At 46.1% G+C, this 20,525-nt stretch overlaps 1 protein-coding gene across 1 annotated transcript in view; it reads left to right on the top strand.

The window, feature by feature from the left end:
* Window positions 1–20,525, top strand: part of LOC137532095 (perilipin-3-like) — a 150,906-nt gene that overhangs the window by 40,336 nt on the left and 90,045 nt on the right. The window contains exons 4-5 of the mRNA XM_068252238.1: window positions 3,665–3,747; window positions 9,858–10,104. Of these exons, the coding sequence (XP_068108339.1) occupies window positions 3,665–3,747; window positions 9,858–10,104 (330 nt within the window). The remainder of the gene's footprint in view (window positions 1–3,664; window positions 3,748–9,857; window positions 10,105–20,525) is intronic.

The raw sequence follows: 20,525 nt of genomic DNA, 5'->3' as shown, positions 1-20,525 counted from the left end.
GCCATTTCCCAGACCTCCAATCCGATGCCAGGAACTGGCTGTGACGGGACAGCTGACCGGCGTGCCGTGGCTGGCTCTGCCGCTGCCATGTGAACAAGGAAACGAGTTACCGCTGCGGTACAAATCGCCCTCACTCCTCTCGCGGCATGGGGCCACCTAGTGTGGGAGAGAAAAATCAGAGGCTTCTAAATTATCCTTGTTCATTCTTCGCGAGAAGTAATTGGCTGCCCTCCTCAGGAGACCGAGCCTTGCTAATAGCGCCTATTATTATTTCACGGTTGCTGGCTGCCTCGTTAGGGGGAGAAAAGTTTTTGGGATTTTTAACCCTTTCCCTGCCTTAAAGGACACCCCAGGCAAAAATAAACGAATGAAATAAACAATTGTATCTTCCTTCTCCTAAAAATAACTTTTTAAGACATTCCACAGTTTTATTTTATGTTTAAATCTACTTTTTAAGTTTTAACTGTTTTATTGTTTTGGCTCAACGATACATTCATTGACGTATGCCAGAGCTAAAATATATGAACTATTGACCCTTTTTAGCTTTTTCCTGCTCTCAGAAGCCATTTTCTGCTAGGAAAGTGTTTTATAGTTGGAATTTCTTATCAGTGAGGGTCACACTGTAGTCACTTCCTGTTTGAGGCAGGATTGCGTCAGCCACTTACATACCTGATATTTAACTCTTTCAGGCAGAGAAAGAAAAGAAAGGACACAGCATAGTTATTTATGTGCTAAGCACTGTACATACCCATGTCTATCTCATCATGTCACATGTCACCTCGGGTATCCTTTAACCCCTTCCTGGCAGCTCACTCCACCTTTCCGCATAGCATTAACCCATAGTTGTGCAGCGCAATTGTATTTCGTAGTGGAAAAGGGCCCTTCATTAGGTAAATGAAATTAGCATTAACAAAATAAAATACATGAATAAAAAAAGTGTCTAAACAACATGTTACATTTTCTTTAACGTATACCCGAGGTGACATGATGAGATAGACATGGGTATGTACAGTGCCTAGCACACAAATAACTATGCTGTGTTCCTTTTTTTCTTTCTATGCCTGAAAGAGTTAAACATCAAGTATGAAAGTGGCTGACTCAGTCCTGACTCAGACAGGAAGTGACTACAGTGTGACCCTCACTGATAAGAAATTCCAACTATAAACACTTTCCTAGCAGAAAATGGCTTCTGAGAGCAGGAAAGAGATAAAAAGGGTCAATCGTTCATAGATTTTAGCTCTGGCATACTTTAATGAATGTGTCATTGAGCAAAAACAATAAAACAGATTAAACTCAAAAAGTAGATTTGAACATAAAATAAAAATGTGGAATATCTTAAAGGGACTCTGTAACAAAAATGTCATTGTGTTTTCTACCATCCTACAGGTTCCTAAACCTATTATAATGTGCTCTGGCTTACTGCAGCACTTTATACTATCATCATCTCTGTAATAAATCAGCTTATCTTTCCCCTGTCGGACTTGTGGTCCTGTGTCTGGAAGGCTGCCAACTCTTCAGTGTGATCTGCTATGCATGCCCCCTCTATGCACACTCCCCTGTGTGTGTGTGTTATTTACATTAGCCAGCTTTTCTCTGCTCTCTTATCTTTTACAAGCTGGATAAATTCTCTGTTCACATACTGATGAGTCACATACTGCAGAATTACAGACAACCGGGCAGAGCTGTCTGCAAGAAGAAACAATCAGCTTGTAACTCTTCAGTGAGCTGCAGGGGGAAAGAAACACACAACTGATCTCTTGAGATTCAAACGGAAGGCTGTATACAGCCTGATTGTGTATGGATGCATTTTCTATGTGTGGACACACTGTACATCAACCTACTTCCTGTTTTGGTGGCCATTTTGTTTGTTTACAAACAAACTTTTAAAAACTGTTTTTGACTACTTTTAATGCGTCGGGGAGCGGCGAAATTGTGACAGAGGGTAATAGGAGATGTCCCCTAACACACTGGTATGTTTACTTTTGTGTGATTTTAACAATACAGGTTCTCTTTACAAAGTCATTTTTAGGAGAAGGAAGATAGATATAGTTGTTTATTTCATCAGTTTATTTTCGCCTTGAGTGTCCTTTAATGATAATCGGAGAGGCAGAGTGAGGTGTCAGAAAGGGGTTAATGCTATGCGGAAAGGTAGAGTGAGGTGTCAGGAAGGGGTTAATGCTGAGCGGGAAGGTAGAGTAAGGTGTCAGGAAGGGGTTAATGCTGAGCGGGAAGGTAGAGTGAGGTGTCAGGAAGGGGTTAAGGCTGAGCAGGAAGGTAGAGTGAGGTGTCAGGAAGGGGTTAATGCTGAGCAGGAAAGTAGAGTGAGGAGTCAGGAAGGGGTTAATGCTATGCGGAAAGGTAGAGTAAGGTGTCAGGAAGGGGTTAATGCTATGCGGAAAGGTAGAGTGAGGTGTCAGGAAGGGGTTAATGCTGAGCAGGAAAGTAGAGTGAGGAGTCAGGAAGGGGTTAATGCTATGCAGGAAGGTAGAGTAAGGTGTCAGGAAGGGGTTAATGCTATGCGGAAAGGTAGAGTGAGGTGTCAGGAAGGGGTTAATGCTATGCGGAAAGGTAGAGTGAGGTGTCAGGAAGGGGTTAATGCTATGCGGAAAGGTAGAGTGAGGTGTCAGGAAGGGGTTAATGCTGAGCAGGAAAGTAGAGTGAGGAGTCAGGAAGGGGTTAATGCTATGCAGGAAGGTAGAGTAAGGTGTCAGGAAGGGGTTAATGCTATGCGGAAAGGTAGAGTGAGGAGTCAGGAAGGGGTTAATGCTATGCGGAAAGGTAGAGTGAGGTGTCAGGAAGGGGTTAATGCTATGCGGAAAGGTAGAGTGAGGTGTCAGGAAGGGGTTAATGCTATGCGGAAAGGTAGAGTGAGGTGTCAGGAAGGGGTTAATGCTGAGCAGGAAAGTAGAGTGAGGAGTCAGGAAGGGGTTAATGCTATGCAGGAAGGTAGAGTAAGGAGTCAGGAAGGGGTTAATGCTATGCGGAAAGGTAGAGTGAGGAGTCAGGAAGGGGTTAATGCTATGCGGAAAGGTAGAGTGAGGTGTCAGGAAGGGGTTAAGGCTGAGCAGGAAGGTAGAGTGAGGTGTCAGGAAGGGGTTAATGCTATGCAGGAAGGTAGAGTGAGGAGTCAGGAAGGGGTTAATGCTATGCGGAAAGGTAGAGTGAGGTGTCAGGAAGGGGTTAAGGCTGAGCAGGAAGGTAGAGTGAGGTGTCAGGAAGGGGTTAATGCTATGCAGGAAGGTAGAGTGAGGTGTCAGGAAGGTTAATGGCATCTTTTCTTATAATTTTTCACTGTTCACGCTTTGCCGCGTTTTGTGGTGGAGCGTTTGTGATATGCAAAATGCAAAGATATCTGCAACATGATGTAAATCACGGTGACACCATTCCATCAGCGGGATCCAGTCTCCCACCAGTAGTCCATTTCCAAGCTTCATAAATTAATTTATCAGGAGATGTACGTTCAGATCGACCATGAGACAGATCTCTCTCTGATTGAATCTGATCGGAGAAAGATCTATTGCCTTCCCATACATCACAGGCTGATTCCCGGTAGATTTATCATGAAATCTATCCGGAATCAGCCTAGAGCTGCTGCTCCCCAGGTGTAAATTGAACCAGGAGTTTGTAGAATGTCATTAATAATGTTTTTTTTTTCCAATAACAGTTTCGGTGGTCAATAACGTAGCGCTTCGTGTGGTGGAGGAGTTAGAGGAGCGCCTTCCAGTCCTGGACCAGCCGGCCGATGAGGTACTGTTACCTGTAATACTCACCACCGACCTGGGGGCCTCGAGGGCAGGGCCGGATTACCCACCAGGCAACAAAAGCAGTCGCCTGGGGTCAAAGGGGCCCTATCAGCACATAAACCAGCCCTCGCCATCCTGTCAGCGGTGGCTGGATGGTATAATGGTTAAAGGGACTTTGAGCAGTGCAGTAACTATGGAAAGATGCATATCATTTTGAAGCTCTCTTTCTCCTCTTTCCAATAATATATAAACCGCCGCCCTATGCCTTTTAGTTTTCACTATTTTCGTGATGGAAATTGCGGTCACTGCAATTACAATCGCAAAAATAGCGAAAACTAAAAGGCGCAGGGTGGCAGTTTATCTATCATTGGAAAGAGGAGAAAGAGAGCTTCAAAATGATATGCATCTTTCCATAGTTACATTGTATTACACAGAACGACCTTTCTCCAAAGTCGGCAGCTCGATTCAGCACAATGCAATGAAATATAAGGAATCCAGGGGATATAATTACAAACATCATGCTGGTAGGTGTGAGGATGTAATGAATTAGTTGTGGGTATGCTTAAAGGGAACCTTAACTGAGAGGGATATGGATGTTTCTTTTTAAACAATACTAGTTGCCTGGCAGCCCTGCTGATCTCTCTGCCTGCAGTGGTGGCTGAATTACACACCTGAAACAAGCATGCGGCTAATCCAGTCTGACTTCAGTCAGAGCACCTGATCTGCATGCTTGTTGAGGGGCTGTGGCTGAAAGTATTAGAGACACAGGATCAGCAGGAGAGTCAGGCAACTGGTATTATTTTAAAAAGAAAAATCCATATCCTTCTCAGTTTAGGTTCCCTTTAAAGGCACTGCTCGAAGTCCCTTTAAGGGCTCTGCCTCTGACACAGAAGACCAGGGTTTGAATCTCGGCTTTGCCTGTTCATTAAGCCAGCACCTATTCAGTAGGAGACCTTAGGCAAGTCTCTCTAACACTGCTACTGCCTATAGGGTGCGTCCTAGTGGCTGCAGCTCTGGCGCTTTGAGTCCGCCAGGAGAAAAGCGCGATATAAATGTTATTTGTCTTGTCTTGTCAAATGATGGCGTGCGCTGCTGATTGTCTTCAGAGCCAGGCTCTCCTCCTAGGTCCCCCTCCTGCTACTGTGCGCTCTGCCACTGCCCACTCCTCCCTCCCTTCCCATAGAGAACCACAGCTGCAGCAAGAATGATAGCAGCAGATGGCAAACGCTCACTCACCTATCCATGATCCAAGCGATAGAGATCCCGTCATCTGAAACCCATCTGTCTCTTCTACAGTGCAGCCGCTCGCTTTGAACTTACTGATTCTCAGATCAGACAGGAAGTAGTAATAGTAGTAGTAACAGAGCGACAGCACTCTAGAGGAGACAGATGGGCTCCGGGTGACGGGACCTCTATTGCTTGGATCGCAATAGGTGAATGTGAGTCATCTGGTGCTGTCATTCTCCCCCGCTGCGGCTGCCTTCTCTGCTGGACTATCGTATTCACTGGGATGGAGGCTGCATGGTGGCTGTCTAGTTTTGGAGGAAGTCGGTTGTTCAGTGGTGGGGGTATTTATGTAATTCTGTCTGGGGAACTGCTTCCGGTTTGGCGGTGTCCAGAGCGTTCTGCTATTGCCAGGCTGGAGATGCAGGGGGAAAGTGCTGCTGCTGTGATATCTGGCATCCTCTTCACAGGGGTGCCCCAGCCCCTGAGTGTAAATGTCCCAGCCATTCATCTCTCACTCTGCATTTTGCCGCTGCTATTCCCTGCATTATGCACCCACAGAGGAAAGCGGGCTGTTGCCCATAGCAACCAGTAGCTCGGCTGTCCCGGCATGTTGCTGTGCAGCTGCATCTTCTGATTCTGTTACGACATGATGGGGGGGCCCAAATCACTTACTTTGCTTAGGGCCCCATTTAGCCTTAATCCGGCTCTGCTCGAGGGGCTCAGACTATGACATTATTCAACTCGTATAGGAAATATTGCACTGTCATGCTGTTATAGTTTCAGCCAGTAGGTGGCACTGCTGGACTGCCACAGGCATCAGCTGTCTATTCTAAGAGCATGACATTTTAAAGGTAAGGTTCAAGCAAAATAAAAAAATGAGTTTCACTTACCTGGGGCTTCTACCAGCCCCATGCAGCCATCCTGTGCCCTCGTAGTCACTCACTGCTGCTCCAGTCCCCCGCTGGCAGCTTCCTGACCTTGGAGGTCGGCGGGACGCATTGCGTACATTTTTACGCATTCCCGCTAGTGCAGGAACATTAACACTTACATTTTTACGCGTTACTGGTTCAATGCGTAAATTTTTACGCATTGAACCAGTAATGCGTAAAAATGTATGTGTTAATGTTCCTGCACTAGCGGGAATGCGTAAAAATGTACGCAATGCGTCCCGCCGACCTCCGAGGTCGGCAAGCTGCCAGTGGGGGACCAGAGGATCCATGAGTGACTACGAGGGCACAGGATGGCTGCATGGGGCTGGTAGAAGCCCCAGGTAAGTGAAACTCATTTTTTTATTTTGCTTGGACATTCCCTTTAAAGTAGCACACATTTATAGAAGTACTGCTGATTCTTAACTCTTCATCCACAGTCCTCTCCAGACTCCAGCGCAGGGAGGGGTGTCTTATGCCCACTGTGCAGATCATTTTTCTCATACTGTATATGTGTGGAATGTCTTCATGTTCAAAGCTAAAGACCAACTCCTGCTACAGCAAAAGGGAACATACATACCTCTCAACTTTTAGAGATAAGAAAGAGGGACACATTAAGACACGCCCCTGCCACACCCCTAACCACACCCCCACCACAAACCTCACCAGGCATATCACAAAGAATTCAGAAGCAAAAGATGCAGTTTTATCATTTACAACACGTTGGTCCTTTCTATCATCATTATATTTCTCATTTTTAAACGTTAAAATGAAGAAAAACTATCAATTTAATGGGACTAAAGTTTAGAATCAGTATATGTATTTTTCTACTGGCCCGGGAAGCAGCAGGATGATTTTCAATAGAAATCATGCTGAAATCTTTTGGAAGTCTGTCTGCAATGTGTGGGCAGGCAATAGATCGCTCTCTGATCAGATTCAATCAAGAGGTGTATGGAGAGGAACTCCAGTGAAAATAATGTAATAAAAAAAGTTCTTCATTTTTACAATAATTATGAATAAATGATTTAGTCAGTGTTTGCCCATTGTAAAATCTTTTAAATCCCTGATTTACATTCTGACATTTATCACATGGCGACATTTTTACTGCTGGCAGGTGATGTAGCTGCTGCTTACGTTTTGGCAGTTGGAAACCGCTGTAAACAGATGTTTATTTCCCACAATGCAACAACGTTCACAGACAGGAAACTGCCAGGAGTACCACGGTCCTCACAGTTTCCTGGGGAAGGGGTTCCACCACAATATCAGCCATACAGAGCCCCCGATGATCCATTTGTGAAAAGGAATAGATTTCTCATGTTAAAGGGGGTATCAGCTACTGATTGGGATGAAGTTCAATTCTTGGTCACGGTTTCTTTTTAAAGGGAACCTTAACTGAGTTCAGGGGAAAAAGTTTCACTTATCGGGGGCTTCCACCAGCCCCCTGCAGTCGTCCTGTGCATTAGGCCTGAACGATAAATCTTTTTTTATCGAAATCGTGATCACGGAAATGACAATTCCGTGATCGCCATAGCCACGATTTTTACCCCCCTCTGCAAGCCAGTTCAGCAGTCCACTCTGCTGCTCTGTGCAGCGGCAGTTTGCGGTGGCTCAGCCCCATTACGTACACTTGTTCTCCGGGTTGGAGCGGCTCACTCTCTCCCACAACTTCCTCCTACTGTGCAGACTCCGCCCATTCCCTGCCCGCTCTCACACTCGTGCGGCATACTCCTCCTCCCAACATCTTTTAACATTAGCTGGGCGGGCGGCAGACTCCGCCCGCATGGCTGTCAATCACGGAGTGTTGCAAATGGCAGGCTCCGCCCACCCCACAGGCTCTCACACGCGTGAGGCATACTCCTCCTCCCAACATCTTCCAACATTAGCTGGGCGGGTGGCAGACTCCGCCCACACGGCTGTCAATAACGGAGTTAGGAATAGCAGACTCCGCCCACCTCGCAGGCTCTCGCACTCTGTCCCGGCGGCTCAATATTCCCAGCACCTTCACATCGTAAGCCGGGCAGGTGGCAGGCTGGCTTGATTTGAAGAAAATCGTGAATCAAATCGAAATCGCAATTTCTGACTGAAATCGTGCGATTCAATCTTTTTCTAAAATCGTTCAGGCCTACTGTGCATGCACTGCAGTGGCATAGCTAAGGAGCTGTGGGCCCCAATGCAAGTTTTACAATGAGGCCCCCAAGCACTCTATACATAACAATTGATATGGCGTACCAAAACCTGCCAAGGACAGCCGCAGTGTCAGAGGTACAAGAAGGGGATGGGTGACAGTGTGTTAAGGATTACTACTATTCAATGCATCATAGAAGTGATTATTATGAGCACAGGACCAATAGAGAGCTAATACTGTAGTTGAGGGAGGGCCCTTCAGGGCCCCTCTGGCCCAAGGGCCCGATGCGGTAGCTACCTCTGCAACCCTTATTGCTATGCCCCTGATGCACGATCAGTCACCGATCATCCGCTCCCCCGCCATGCTTCAGTTTCGTTTTCAGCAGTGTGCCTGCGCGTCTCTGGACGGGCACGTCCTCGATCACGCTCCCATCCCTGTGGCTGTCTTGCACCTGCACAGTGCATGTACTACATACGTACATACGCGTAGTACTACATACATATGCGTAATGCGTAGGTGCAAGATGGCCACAGGGACGGGAACGCGATCGAGGATGCCCCCGATCAGAGCTGCGCAGGCGCACTGTTTGAAAGCTAAACTGAGCCACAGCGGTGGACTGGATGATTGGTGAGTGATGACGTGGGCACAGGACGGCTGCAGGGGGCTGGGGGAAGCCACAGGAAAGAAAAACTTTTTTTTTTTTTAACTCACTTAAGGTTTCCTTTAACTACTTTGGCCTCCTGGACGTAGTAGCTACGCCCAGGAGGCCATGTGCGCGTCTGCGCGCTCCCGGCCCGCGGTTCGTTAGCTAGGCAATCAGTGAATCGGGCTATGGTGCCCGATCACTGATTCCTCTTCCCCCGCAGAAAAAGCGACAGCTTCTCTCAGAAGCTTCGCTTTTTCTGGCTGTTGCGTCCCCCATGCGTCCCCCTAAGCGTATGTTACGCTTAGAGTGACGTCATGTAAACAAACTCATGGCCGCCAACTTGTGGCCAAAAAGTAAAACTACAACTAAAAGTAAAAAAAATAAAACTCAACACACATTTACATTATAAAACTGCTGTTTACATCCCACCCTCCCAAAAATACACAAATAAAATGTTTATTATAAAAAAAACAAAAAACATTACAATAAAAAAAAACGTAAATATTTACCTAAGGGTCTAAACTTTTTAAATATCAATGTAAAGATGAAATATTTCTATATTTTTTTTATTTTAAACTTGTAAATAGTGATAGATGCAAAACGGAAAAAATGCACCTTTATTTCCAAATAAAATATTGTCGCCATACATTGTGATAGGGACATAATTTTAACGGTGTAATAACCGGGACAGATGGGCAAATACAATACGTGAGTTTTAATTATGGAGGCATGTATTATTTTAAAACTATAATGGCTGAAAACGGAGAAATAATGTTTTCTTTTTTTTTCTTATTCTTCCTGTTAAAATGCATTTACAGTAAAGTGGCTCTTAGCAAAATGTGCCACCCAAAGAAAGCCTAATTGGTGGCGGAAAAAACTAGATATAGATCAGTTCATTGTGATAAGTAGTGATAAAGTTATAGGCTAATGAATGGGAGGTGAAAATTGCTCGGATGCGTAAAGTGAAAACGACTGAAGGCTGAAGTGGTTAAGAGCACTTCTTGCACTAGATCGGAGTTCTACAGTTCTCCACCAAACAGACAAATTCTCACATTCTCCAACAAACTAAAATGTTTGCTTTGCCAGAATGGAGGAAATTTACAAGATAGGCTTTATTTGTGATCAGATTGTATTAATCGATGAATTTAAGTGAGTCAGTGTGGAGCCCTAATCTCTCTTCCTGCCAACAGGTGGCGTCAGGCCTGCGGACTCTGCTGGTGGATGGCATTCGGGGAGTGAAGGATCGGGCTGTAGATCGGGTACAGAACATCGTGGCCAGCACTCAGGCGCTGTTTAATGAGTCCACTGAAGTCGTCCTTCTGGCTGTGGCCTCCCTGAACACGGTGGGGGTGGGAGAGATGGTGCGAGTGGTGGCTGATTCCTTGCTTACCCGCGCTGAGGAGCTGGTGGAACGCTATCTGCCCAATCCAGACGCAGGTGAGTTATCGGTTGTATGAAAGAGGAGAATTAGGAGGATAGAATTCATACCACACTGGTCCTCTCTATCATCACAAGTTTTTTTTTTATTCATGGTAACATTTAAAATTAAGAAATATATCAATTTCAAGGGACTCGGAGCCTTTCTCATGGGCATGCCTTTAAGACTCCGACCAGTACTGCAAAGTACTTAACCATTTTCGGACCGCAGTGATTGAGATCTACGCCCTGTTTTGGTGGGCTCCTGGCTGGCAGGGCGTAGATCTCAATCACTGTCCGCAGCGCGCATCCGCCGTTTCCGCCGCTACCCGCCGATCGCGCCGCTTGAACCTGACGATTGTCGCCGCATCTCACAGGCTCTGCCTGTCTCTATGACGGCAGAGTCATGTGAGCCGGTCAGGAGCCGATTTCATTGGCTCCTGACCTTGTCTTTCAATGTAAGCCGTTCCCATTGGCTTACATTGAAAAACAGGGTCAGGAGCCAATGAAAGCGGCTCCTGTCCTGCTCACATGACTCTGCCGTCATAGAGACGGTAGAGTCTATGTCCTGAGGGTCTCGGCGAGCGGCGATGACGGCGGTTGCGGCGGGTATGTGCGGCGATCCGTCGGGATTTCGTCGGGATTGGACCAGCGGTCTCTGGTCTTTAAGTGCCCAGAGACCGCTGGTCCTTAAGTGGTTAAAGATGCATACCTTTCTGTAGCTTGTGCTTTCCTCTTTCATTCGTTCTACACCAAATAGTTTTCGTTCGATCTCAATTTAAAAATCGCGGCTGCCATCTTGGCTATGTTATAACTTCCGGGTCACCCCAGTCTTCTCTGTTAAAGAAGTGCATCACTGAATGAAGCAGGAAGAGGAAGTGACACGCATGGCCATTGCAAGAGGCTCCTCCAGAGGGGTCATAGCATGACTTTGTTGGAAGTCATCTGGCTTAAAGGTGCTCGGAGTCCCTTTAAAGAGAATCTGTAACGAGCCCCACCCTAGCCAGTGATGTCACAGCCTTATATCCAATAGAGTTGGGCCGAACCTCCGATTTTAGGTTCGCGAACCGGGTTCGCGAACTTCCGCGGAACGTGATGGAAAAGATGTTTCAAGGGGTCTAACACCTGGAGGGGGGCATGGCGGAGTGGGATACACGCCAAAAGTCCCCGGGAAAAATCTGGATTTGACGCAAAGCAGCGTTTTAAGGGCAGAAATCACATTGAATGCTAAATGACAGGACTAAAGTGCTTTAAAACATCTTGCATGTGTATACATCAATCAGGTAGTGTAATTAAGGTACTGCTTCACACTGACACACCAAACTCACCGTGTAACGCACCGCAAACAGCTGTTTGTGTAGTGACGGCCGTGCTGGACTGGTGCGCACCATGGCGAGAGTGCAGTGGCGGGTTCACTGAACAGGAATACAGTGGCGGGTTCACTGAACAGAACAGGTATGCAGTGGCGGGTTCACAGAACAGGTATGCAGTGGCAGGTTCACTGAACACAACAGGTATGCAGTGGCGGGTTCACTGAACAGGTATTCAGTGGCGGGTCCACTGAACAGAACAGGTATGCAGTGGCAGGTTCACTGAACACAACAGGTATGCAGTGGCGGGTTCACTGAACAGGTATACAGTGGCGGGTCCACTGAACAGAACAGGTATGCAGTGGCGGGTTCACTGAACACAACAGGTATGCAGTGGTGGGTTCACTGAACAGGTATGCAGTGGTGGGTTCACAGAACAGGTATGCAGTGGTGGGTTCACAGAACAGGTATGCAGTGGCAGGTTCACTGAACAGGTATGCAGTGGTGGGTTCACTGAACAGGTATGCAGTGGTGGATTCACTGAACAGGTATGCAGTGGTGGGTTCACAGAACAGGTATGCAGTGGCAGGTTCACTGAACAGGTATGCAGTGGTGGGTTCACTGAACAGGTATGCAGTGGTGGATTCACTGAACAGGTATGCAGTGTTGGGTTCACTGAACAGGTATGCAGTGGTGGGTTCACAGTACAGGTATGCAGTGGTGGGTTCACAGAACAGGTATGCAGTGGCAGGTTCACTGAACAGGTATGCAGTGGGCTCACTGAACAGAACAGGTATGGTGGGCTCACTGAACAGAACAGGTATGCAGCCAGGAACAAGCTAAGCCTAACTAATCTTTCCCTATGAGAGACAGTCTGCAGCAGCTCGCCCTACTCTCACTAATGCAGGCACACGAGTGACCATAATGGCCGCCGCTGCCTGCCTTATATAAGGGGGGTGGGGCTCCAGGGGCTAGTGTAGCCTAATTGGCTACACTGGGCCTGCTGACTGTGATGTAGAGGGTCAAAGTTGACCCTCATGGTGCATTATGGGGCGAACCGAACTTCCGCAAAGGTTCGCCTGCGGGACGCGAACGCGAACCACGGAAGTTCGCATGGAACTGTTCGCAGGCGAACCGTTCGGCCCATCTCTAATATCCAACCAAGAAAACATAATATCCGGCACTGCGTCCACTTTCCAATAAAAAGAGCTTTATTGTGAATCAGAATCAGAATCCTTTATTTCGCCAAGCATGACAGGGTCATGCCTGGAATTCGGTTTGGCACATACGGAGCTCAGCAATTCCAAAGACAAAACGACAATAGTGCAATATACAGGAGATATACATGGTAAAGCATTAGCAAGATAATTCAGAAGCATGTAGCAATAACGTAAGTACAGATCACGTTAACAGACTATGAGAACTGTGCGGATGAGTGCAGCTAAAGCCATTACAGTTCCAGGCAGACAGGATGTCTGTGACCGGGCCAGACTGCGAACCTAAAAAGCAGGTGGTGGAGGCGGAACATGGGTTGAGTTCAGGAGGTTGACGGCAGAGGGAAAGAAAACGTTCCGGTGCCTCGTAGTCCTGGTGGGGATGACCCGGAATCTCCGCCCTGAACGTAGGCGGCTGAAGTAGCCCTGGCCAGGATGGGAGGAGTCGTTGGCTATCTTAAGCGCTCTAGTGCGCAGTCTTATGTTGTAAAGTAGTTCAAGTGAAGGGAGAGGTTTCCCGATGATTCTCTCTGCTGATCTAATGACCCTCTGAAGTTTGTGCCTGTCACTGGCAGAGGAACCAGCGTACCAGACCAGGATGGAAGAGCAGAGGATAGACTCAGTGGTGGCAGAGTAGAATCTTGTGAGAACCTGATGGGGCATGCCGAACTTTTTCAGCTGGCGGAGGAAGAAGAGTCTTTTCTGGGCCTTCGCCAGGGTGGAGCTGGTATTAGCCCTCTATCTCAGGTCATTTGAGATGGTGGTGCCCAGGAGGCGAACACTGGTTACTCTCACCACTTCAGTGCCGTCAATGTGGATTGGTAGTGGTGAGGGGGCATGCCTCCTGAAATCGATAATCATCTTCACAGTTTTTGCTGTGTTCAGGACCAGCCTATTCTCCCTGCACCAGTGACAGATACGGGTCTACCTGCTGACGATAGGCCCTCTCGTCGTTATTGGTGACAAGGCCAACGAAAGTGGTGTCGTCTGCAAATTTGATAACCTTGACTGAGTCTGCTGTGGATCTGCAGTTGTTCGTGTAGAGGGAGAACAGCATTGGAGACAGGACGCAGCCTTGTGGAGCCCCCATATTAGTGGACCGTGGTTGAGAGGAGATATCACCCAGTTTGACAAATTGTGATCTGTTGGATAGGAAGTCTGTGATCCAAAGGCAAAGGATGGAATAGACTCCGAGTGCTGCTAGACCATCATGAAGTGTTCGTGGGCAGAAGGTGTTGAAGGCCGAACTGAAGTCCAGGAGGAGTATTCTGGCATACGAGTCTGGCCTATCCAGGTGGTCACTGATGAGCTCCAGGCAGATATTGATGGCATTATCAGTGGACCTATTTGCTCTGTACGCAAACTGGAAAGGGTCAAGAAGGGCCATGGTGGAGGACTTCAGGAATGACAAGACAACCCTTTCGAGGGTCTTCATGATAACAGAAGTTAGTGCCACAGGCCTTTATTGTGCACGGCTCTCTTGAAATATAAAGTTGTTCCAAATATCATAATTACAAAAGCACGTACCCGTTCGGAGGTTGGCGTTGGGCTGTGGGGCATGGTGGTGGTTACGGCATTCTTTGATTTGATCCTGAGCACGCCGACTTTCATACATACACAGTGCCCGTTGAATTGATGCACCTATATGGTGACTGGTGATTTGATTGACACTGTCACTGTGTATTTCCTCTATTATTGCTATGTCACAGCCTTAGCTGTTAGGTTATGCGGATTTCAACTCCCAGAGCATTCTGGGAGACAGGGCCGGTTCTACCATAAGGCAATGTAGGCACGTGCTTACAGGCGCCTGATGATGCAAAGGTGGCTCCCTCCTCTCTCAGAGTTCCTCTCTCCCTCCTTCCCTATGCAGAGTGCTGATGAGATTATAAATGAGGTTACTCTAGCTACCTAATACTTGGGGTCACCTCAAGCTACTTAATATTGAGGGTACTTCTGGCTACCTAATGCTAAGGGGCACCTGTAGCTGCCTAGGATGGGCAAGGGAAGTAAGGGAGAAGTGACAGCTGGGACAGCCAGCAAACTGGCAGTGCGGTTCGGCGGGTGTTTGTAGGTTCATAGAGGGTGAAGTCTAAGGTGCCAGGACAGGTATGCCTATAGACTCCTGTGAGGTAAATCCGGGCCTGCCGGGAGACCAGCTATATTTTGTACTGGCTTCGGAACTCTCACAAACAAATATTCCGCAGAGCTGCACCCGACAAGACTGAAGAGGTTGCCACCTGTGATAAATCAGGGTGAGTCGTTGCTATAGCAATGAGTTTTATCCCCGGCTTGCAGAAGTTTTGTGGCGCGGTGTTGTCTGACACCAGCGCCACGTCATGCGGGCAGATAGTGCACTCCTATTGGCTGTCAATCGGGACTTGTGAGACAGGTAGGCGGGGACCTCTACACGGAAGTAGGCTATTTTAATAACCTCTCCCGATCTGCACTTCATGCACATTGGCCTCTGAAGAAGCAAGGCTCACCCTAGTGTGAAACGGCTGTAAGGCCGTGCACCCACTGGCGCCCACAGTGATCTTCCTCACCTTAGCAGTAGCACGATAAGTACCACATATGTTCATTTAAACTCTTATTGGATGTTGCATCTACCACTGTTATGCTTGTACACCTGCTGATTTCTGATTAAACTACAGTGCCAGACCTTCTATTTCTTCCTGGAATCTAAATCAGGTTGAGGAAGGATTTCACAATGGGCAGACACTGACTAAATCATTTATAAATTAATATTGTTACAAAAAACAAAGATATTTTATTTATTATGTTATTTTCACTACAGTTCCTCTTTAACGGAAGTTATTAGGACTTCCGCTTTAACTGCAGCTCTCCATCGTAACTGGCAATTATGGAGTAATACTGGACACCTGTGTCCCCGAGCGAGCGATCAGACGATCTGTGGGCTGCGGCTGGCAGCAGAGTACACTTCAACGGCACCGCTTGTTCCTTGCGTCGGGGCTGTTGGCAAGGAGGCCTCTCTGCATCTGCTGCCACATGTCCAGGAAATGAGATGTAATGTATTTCCCCCCACAGAGGCTGCCGCTAGGAACAGACGAGACTTCTGTTGTGACAGATTCCTCCTGCCCACCGTACAGTTAGAATCCCGCTCTTACCTCCCATCCACGCCGTGAAATGTACTGTATACTTCACCTATCACCACAACCAGTTAAAATAAACCCTAACTAATTCCTAATTTCTTTGCATGAGCTCAAATGTACGCAAATGGTGTATTTTGACTTTCTTAAAATACAAATGCTTCATTTCAACAGTATTGTGTAAGTAATGACGATAGATTAATCCAATAAATATTCAGAGACCATTTACATTTTGTAGTTACCTTATATACTCGCATATAAGCCTAATTTTTCAGCACAAAAAATGTGCTGAAAAGTTACCCCCTCGGCTTATATGCGAGTCAGTGGAGCAGAAGGGATGGTGGAGCAGGTTTTGTTACTGGCAGAGGAGCATACGGATCGTGCACTAGTGATCCTGCTCTTGCCAGCTGGCTCCCTGCTGTGTCCGTTCCCTTCATCCCCTGCAATGGTGTGCAGAGTGCACTGCTCAAGACTACCTGTGTCCCCTGGCTTGTAGAGCGGAGTGCGCATGCAACGTGTCAGCAGTGCAATCATTGGGAAATCTTCCTGTGTGGCAATCGCTGTGTCTCATATCTATGATGTCATCTAGTGGCGTCTTGAGACACAGCTGTATCATCCTTGGGGCACATCTGGCTATGAAGAGAAGGAATGACTTGTACTGTGGGCACCTCTTTCTACTGTGGAGGTGGCTATACTAGGGAGGGGCTTATACATGAGTCAATCACTTTTCCCTGGTTTCTGAGGAAAATGGGTACCTCGGCTTATACGCGGATCGGCTTATATGCAAGTATATATGGTAATTAAAGGACAACTGAAGTGAGAGGGATATGGAGGCTGCCATGTTTATTTTCTTTTAAATAATACAGGTTACCTGGCAGCCCTGCTAATCCATTTGGCTGAAGTAGTGTCTGAATCACACCAGAAACAAGCATATTAGAGGCAGAGGATCAGCAGGACAGCGAGGAAACTGGTTTTGCTTATAAGGAAATAAATATGGCAGCCTCCATAGCCCTCTTGCTACAGTTGTCCTTGAAAGGACAACTGAAGTGAGAAGTATATGGTAACTGCCATATTTATTTCCTGTTAAACAATACCAGTTGCCTGGCAATACTGATCTGTTTGGCTGCAGTAGCGTCTGAATCACACCAGAAACCAGCATCACGTGGGAGCAGGTGGGATATGACTTTCGCACTGCTGGTTATCTGATGTGACTATTGGAGCTCATTAGTCAAAGCTGAATCTTTCCACTTTGACTTTAATTGACAAAGCATTATTAACACAAAAAGCAGAAGACAACTGATGGTACTTATCCGTTAGCCGGGCGCATCCTCTAGGTGGCGCTAATTACTATTCCCCCTCCAGGCCGACATGGATAGTAGGGAAAGATGTAACTCTGGTGGAGTTTTGTCGCCACCTAGAGGATGCGCCCGGCTAACGGATAAGTACCCAACTGATATTACCAAACATTTTGTGAGATGTCAATTCAGTAAGGCTGGTACCGCATGGAAAATAGAAATTACCGACCATTGAGGTAAATTACCTCTTAGTGCACACAGTTCGCTGGTGTGTCTGCATGGTACATATGTAGGTATTAGCAGCTCCCTTGCAGGATTAGTTAGATCCACTATCTGTCCCAGGGAGGATGATAAGGATATGTGTTCTTATTCCTTAAATAGGTTTTGATGCGCTGAATGCGTGAATGTTTATGCTATGCATGTTACAGGGCCAGAGTTAGAACACATATGACACTGGGCTACCTCTACGTGGTGTATGTGACTATGCAAGAGACTTTATTCTTGTAATGAACATCCCAGCTTTTAACTTAGCTGTAGGGACAGCATTGATTTTTGTGAATGGATTCGCATGAGGATTTGCATGAGTGTGCGGAAGTTCGACTTTGCTGTATTGCTTGCAACACCCCTTCCAGCACTTCCCCATTACATCTGCAAGTGTTAAAATGTCCTAGCTCGAGGTGAGGAGCCTGGATTTTGTGTTTTTTTAATTGAGGCAAATTACCAACTTTTGAGGGTCCTGCTGGTTTGGATTGGCCCAGTATCAAGCTGCATACAGGTTGCATTAAATGTGCATGTCAGCGAGTATTATTTGCATCTCAGTGACCATCTCCTAACATCTTAACAACATCTTCTTTTAAAATTTCATTAACTACTCTTAGTTACATAAAAGAACATTTGCAAGCATTCCCTGTGTGTAAAAAATGTTTATTTCCACTGCAGAGAAAAGTACAGGCACACTTATCTCTGGCTAATTGGCAGTTGATTATCCCTGAATGATCGCTGGCAAAACTTAGGGGCGGTACAGCTCCAAAATGTTGTCAGGAAGTGCAGAATGGGCATCTGCTAAGCCAATCATTTGCTCCCAGGATGCACAGCAAGCTCCAGCAGCCAATAAGAACAGACCCAAGTCCTTGGCAGGTTTTGGTGCTCCATTCCAATTGTTATGAATAAAGTGCTTGAGGGGGCCCAGTGTAAAACTCTGGACACGGGGGCCCACAGCTCCTAAGCTACGCTACTGGCACTATCTGCCTTCAGCTTTGCTACTTCACTACTGAGGGACTCATACATACATACATACATACATGAGTAACTAATGTCTGGTACACACCATGCAATTTCCCATCAGATTGACAGGTTTAATCGATTTTTTTACACAAGTGATTGGAACAATCGGAAATCAGTTTGGACCTGATCATTGATTCTACCTGATCTGAGGGGAAATTGCATTGTGTGTACCAGGCATTAAATAGGCCTTTCCTTCTGCAAACCAGTGATTGCTAGCCAGGGTGTTGGGCAGAATTATATTGGGTGAAAGGGGGGCGATGGTGGTAGTGGCCTTGGGCGCTAGAAAGTACAAATCTGGCCATGGATCCCACCGCAGGCAGATATAAAGGGGGGGGGGTGGGGTGGAAGGAGGGGCTTATCACTGATAGGAGCACCCATATAGATGGGGAGAGAGGTGTATGCTTTAGGGAGAAAGCAGCATAGTTAGGTCTGCTTTACCAACTTACTGTACAACTGTGATTTTTAGGGTATATTGGGTAGATTTACAAAAGGCATAAGGTGCCCATTAACGAAACAATTTAGTGAAAGGTTGGTCTTCAGATCGATCTGATTGGATAATGTTGGATGGTACCAATTGACAACAAACGATCGGTTTTTCGATTGTTCTCTTCTGATGACAAATTTACTGATCATTTCAACAATCGATTCATTAGCAATACTGTTGTGGTGAAAATTCAGAGAACCAGAGGAAGTTCAAGGAAATTCTCATGAGACGCCAGAGGTGTTCTACCCCATCACTAATTCAGAGTTGCAGCCTTCCAAACTGGTTAAAGGGAAACTGAAGTGTGAGACCTATGGAAGCTGCCATATTTATTTTATTTTAAACAATACAATTTGCCTGGCAGCCCTGATGATCTCTCTCTCTGACACCAGAAAAGTCACAACCCTGAAAGAGGAGCTTTAAGCCATACTATTGCAGAAAAACAAATACATATATAAGTAGATAAATACTTGCTCTACTTACATAACATATGTATTGCACTGTCCACATTTTGATTTTAGTGATTTTTTTACAGTAAAAAAAGAGAAAATCCTTCTTAGCATTTCCCATTTTAACTGTGGCTATTTTGAAGCCAATCCTGATGTCATTTCCTTCCTTACTCTCCTCTGCCTGATTGTGTATGCATAGCCCGTCCTCCACTATAGAAAGTGCATTGTCTCAGCATGAGAAATATTGGCCAATCAGAGAGGAACAGAGGTGTTGGAGGGGAAAACAGGAGGGAAAGAGGCTTCAGCCAATCAGACTGCATTAGTTAGGTCTGAGGGGAAGTAGAAAAGCAAAAAAGGACAACCCAGCATGCCCTGCAACTTGTGTACCAAATTTTGTGTGTACCAAATAAGAGTCAGGTAAACTGGGGAATGATCATTTATCAACAAGAAAAGTAATAGTGATTGTATCTTTTGGATTGCCTGGTTAGCATCCCTATTACTTGTTTACCAGATAAAAATAAAGAATTGATTTTTTATTCTATGCCCGACAGTTACACTTAAAAAAATCATGCAGCTAATCTTGTCAGATTTTTTTTTAGTCAGATATATCTGATCTGTATGCCTGTTCAGGATCTATGACTAAAAGTATTACAGGCAGATGATCATCAGAAGGGTTAATCAATTAAATAAATGTCACCCTCCATATCCCATTACCTTCAGGTTCCCTTTAAGTCCAGTGTAACCCGGCTTAGAACTCCCACTCTGCTGTAAAAGATAACCCAAAGAAAAAAACATTTCTTTGTTACAGCTTACAGGACTCCTGCAATAAATCTGCAGTGTCTCTACTTCCTGCTGTCATGGAAGCAGACAAAGGGTTAACATCCAGTATCATCTATTAGCTGTGTCTGCTGAGTTTCTGTGCTGGCACGCCTGAGAAATCAAATTACACTTGTAATTACTTGAAGATGAGGTGAAATTAGACAGGCTCTTCTCTCTAAAAAAACACAGGGTGCATTTCTTTATGTTTTCTTGTGTCCTGTGCAAAAAGCTGACCAGAGCTTACTCAGAGCCTCACTGCAGTCAGTAAGAAGTTGTTTTTCCCGTTCATCCCAGATGTGGGCGCTCTTTATCTTCAGAGGCTGAGGTTTTTATGAAACAAGGTAGATTAGAGTCAAACGGTGAAGAACTCACGTTTTAATGGCCAGAAGCCCGGAAAAGGTCTTGTCGGACCCAGGCGACAACACGTGACGATGACTTTTACTCGCTCCATTCATTAAATGATCAATTATCTTTGTTTTATGT

Source organism: Hyperolius riggenbachi, chromosome 9 (assembly GCF_040937935.1).
Source record: "Hyperolius riggenbachi isolate aHypRig1 chromosome 9, aHypRig1.pri, whole genome shotgun sequence".
NCBI classification, from domain to species: Eukaryota; Metazoa; Chordata; class Amphibia; order Anura; family Hyperoliidae; genus Hyperolius; species Hyperolius riggenbachi.
Note: the sequence above shows the minus strand (reverse complement) of the source record. Positions and strands in the feature narration are given on the sequence as shown.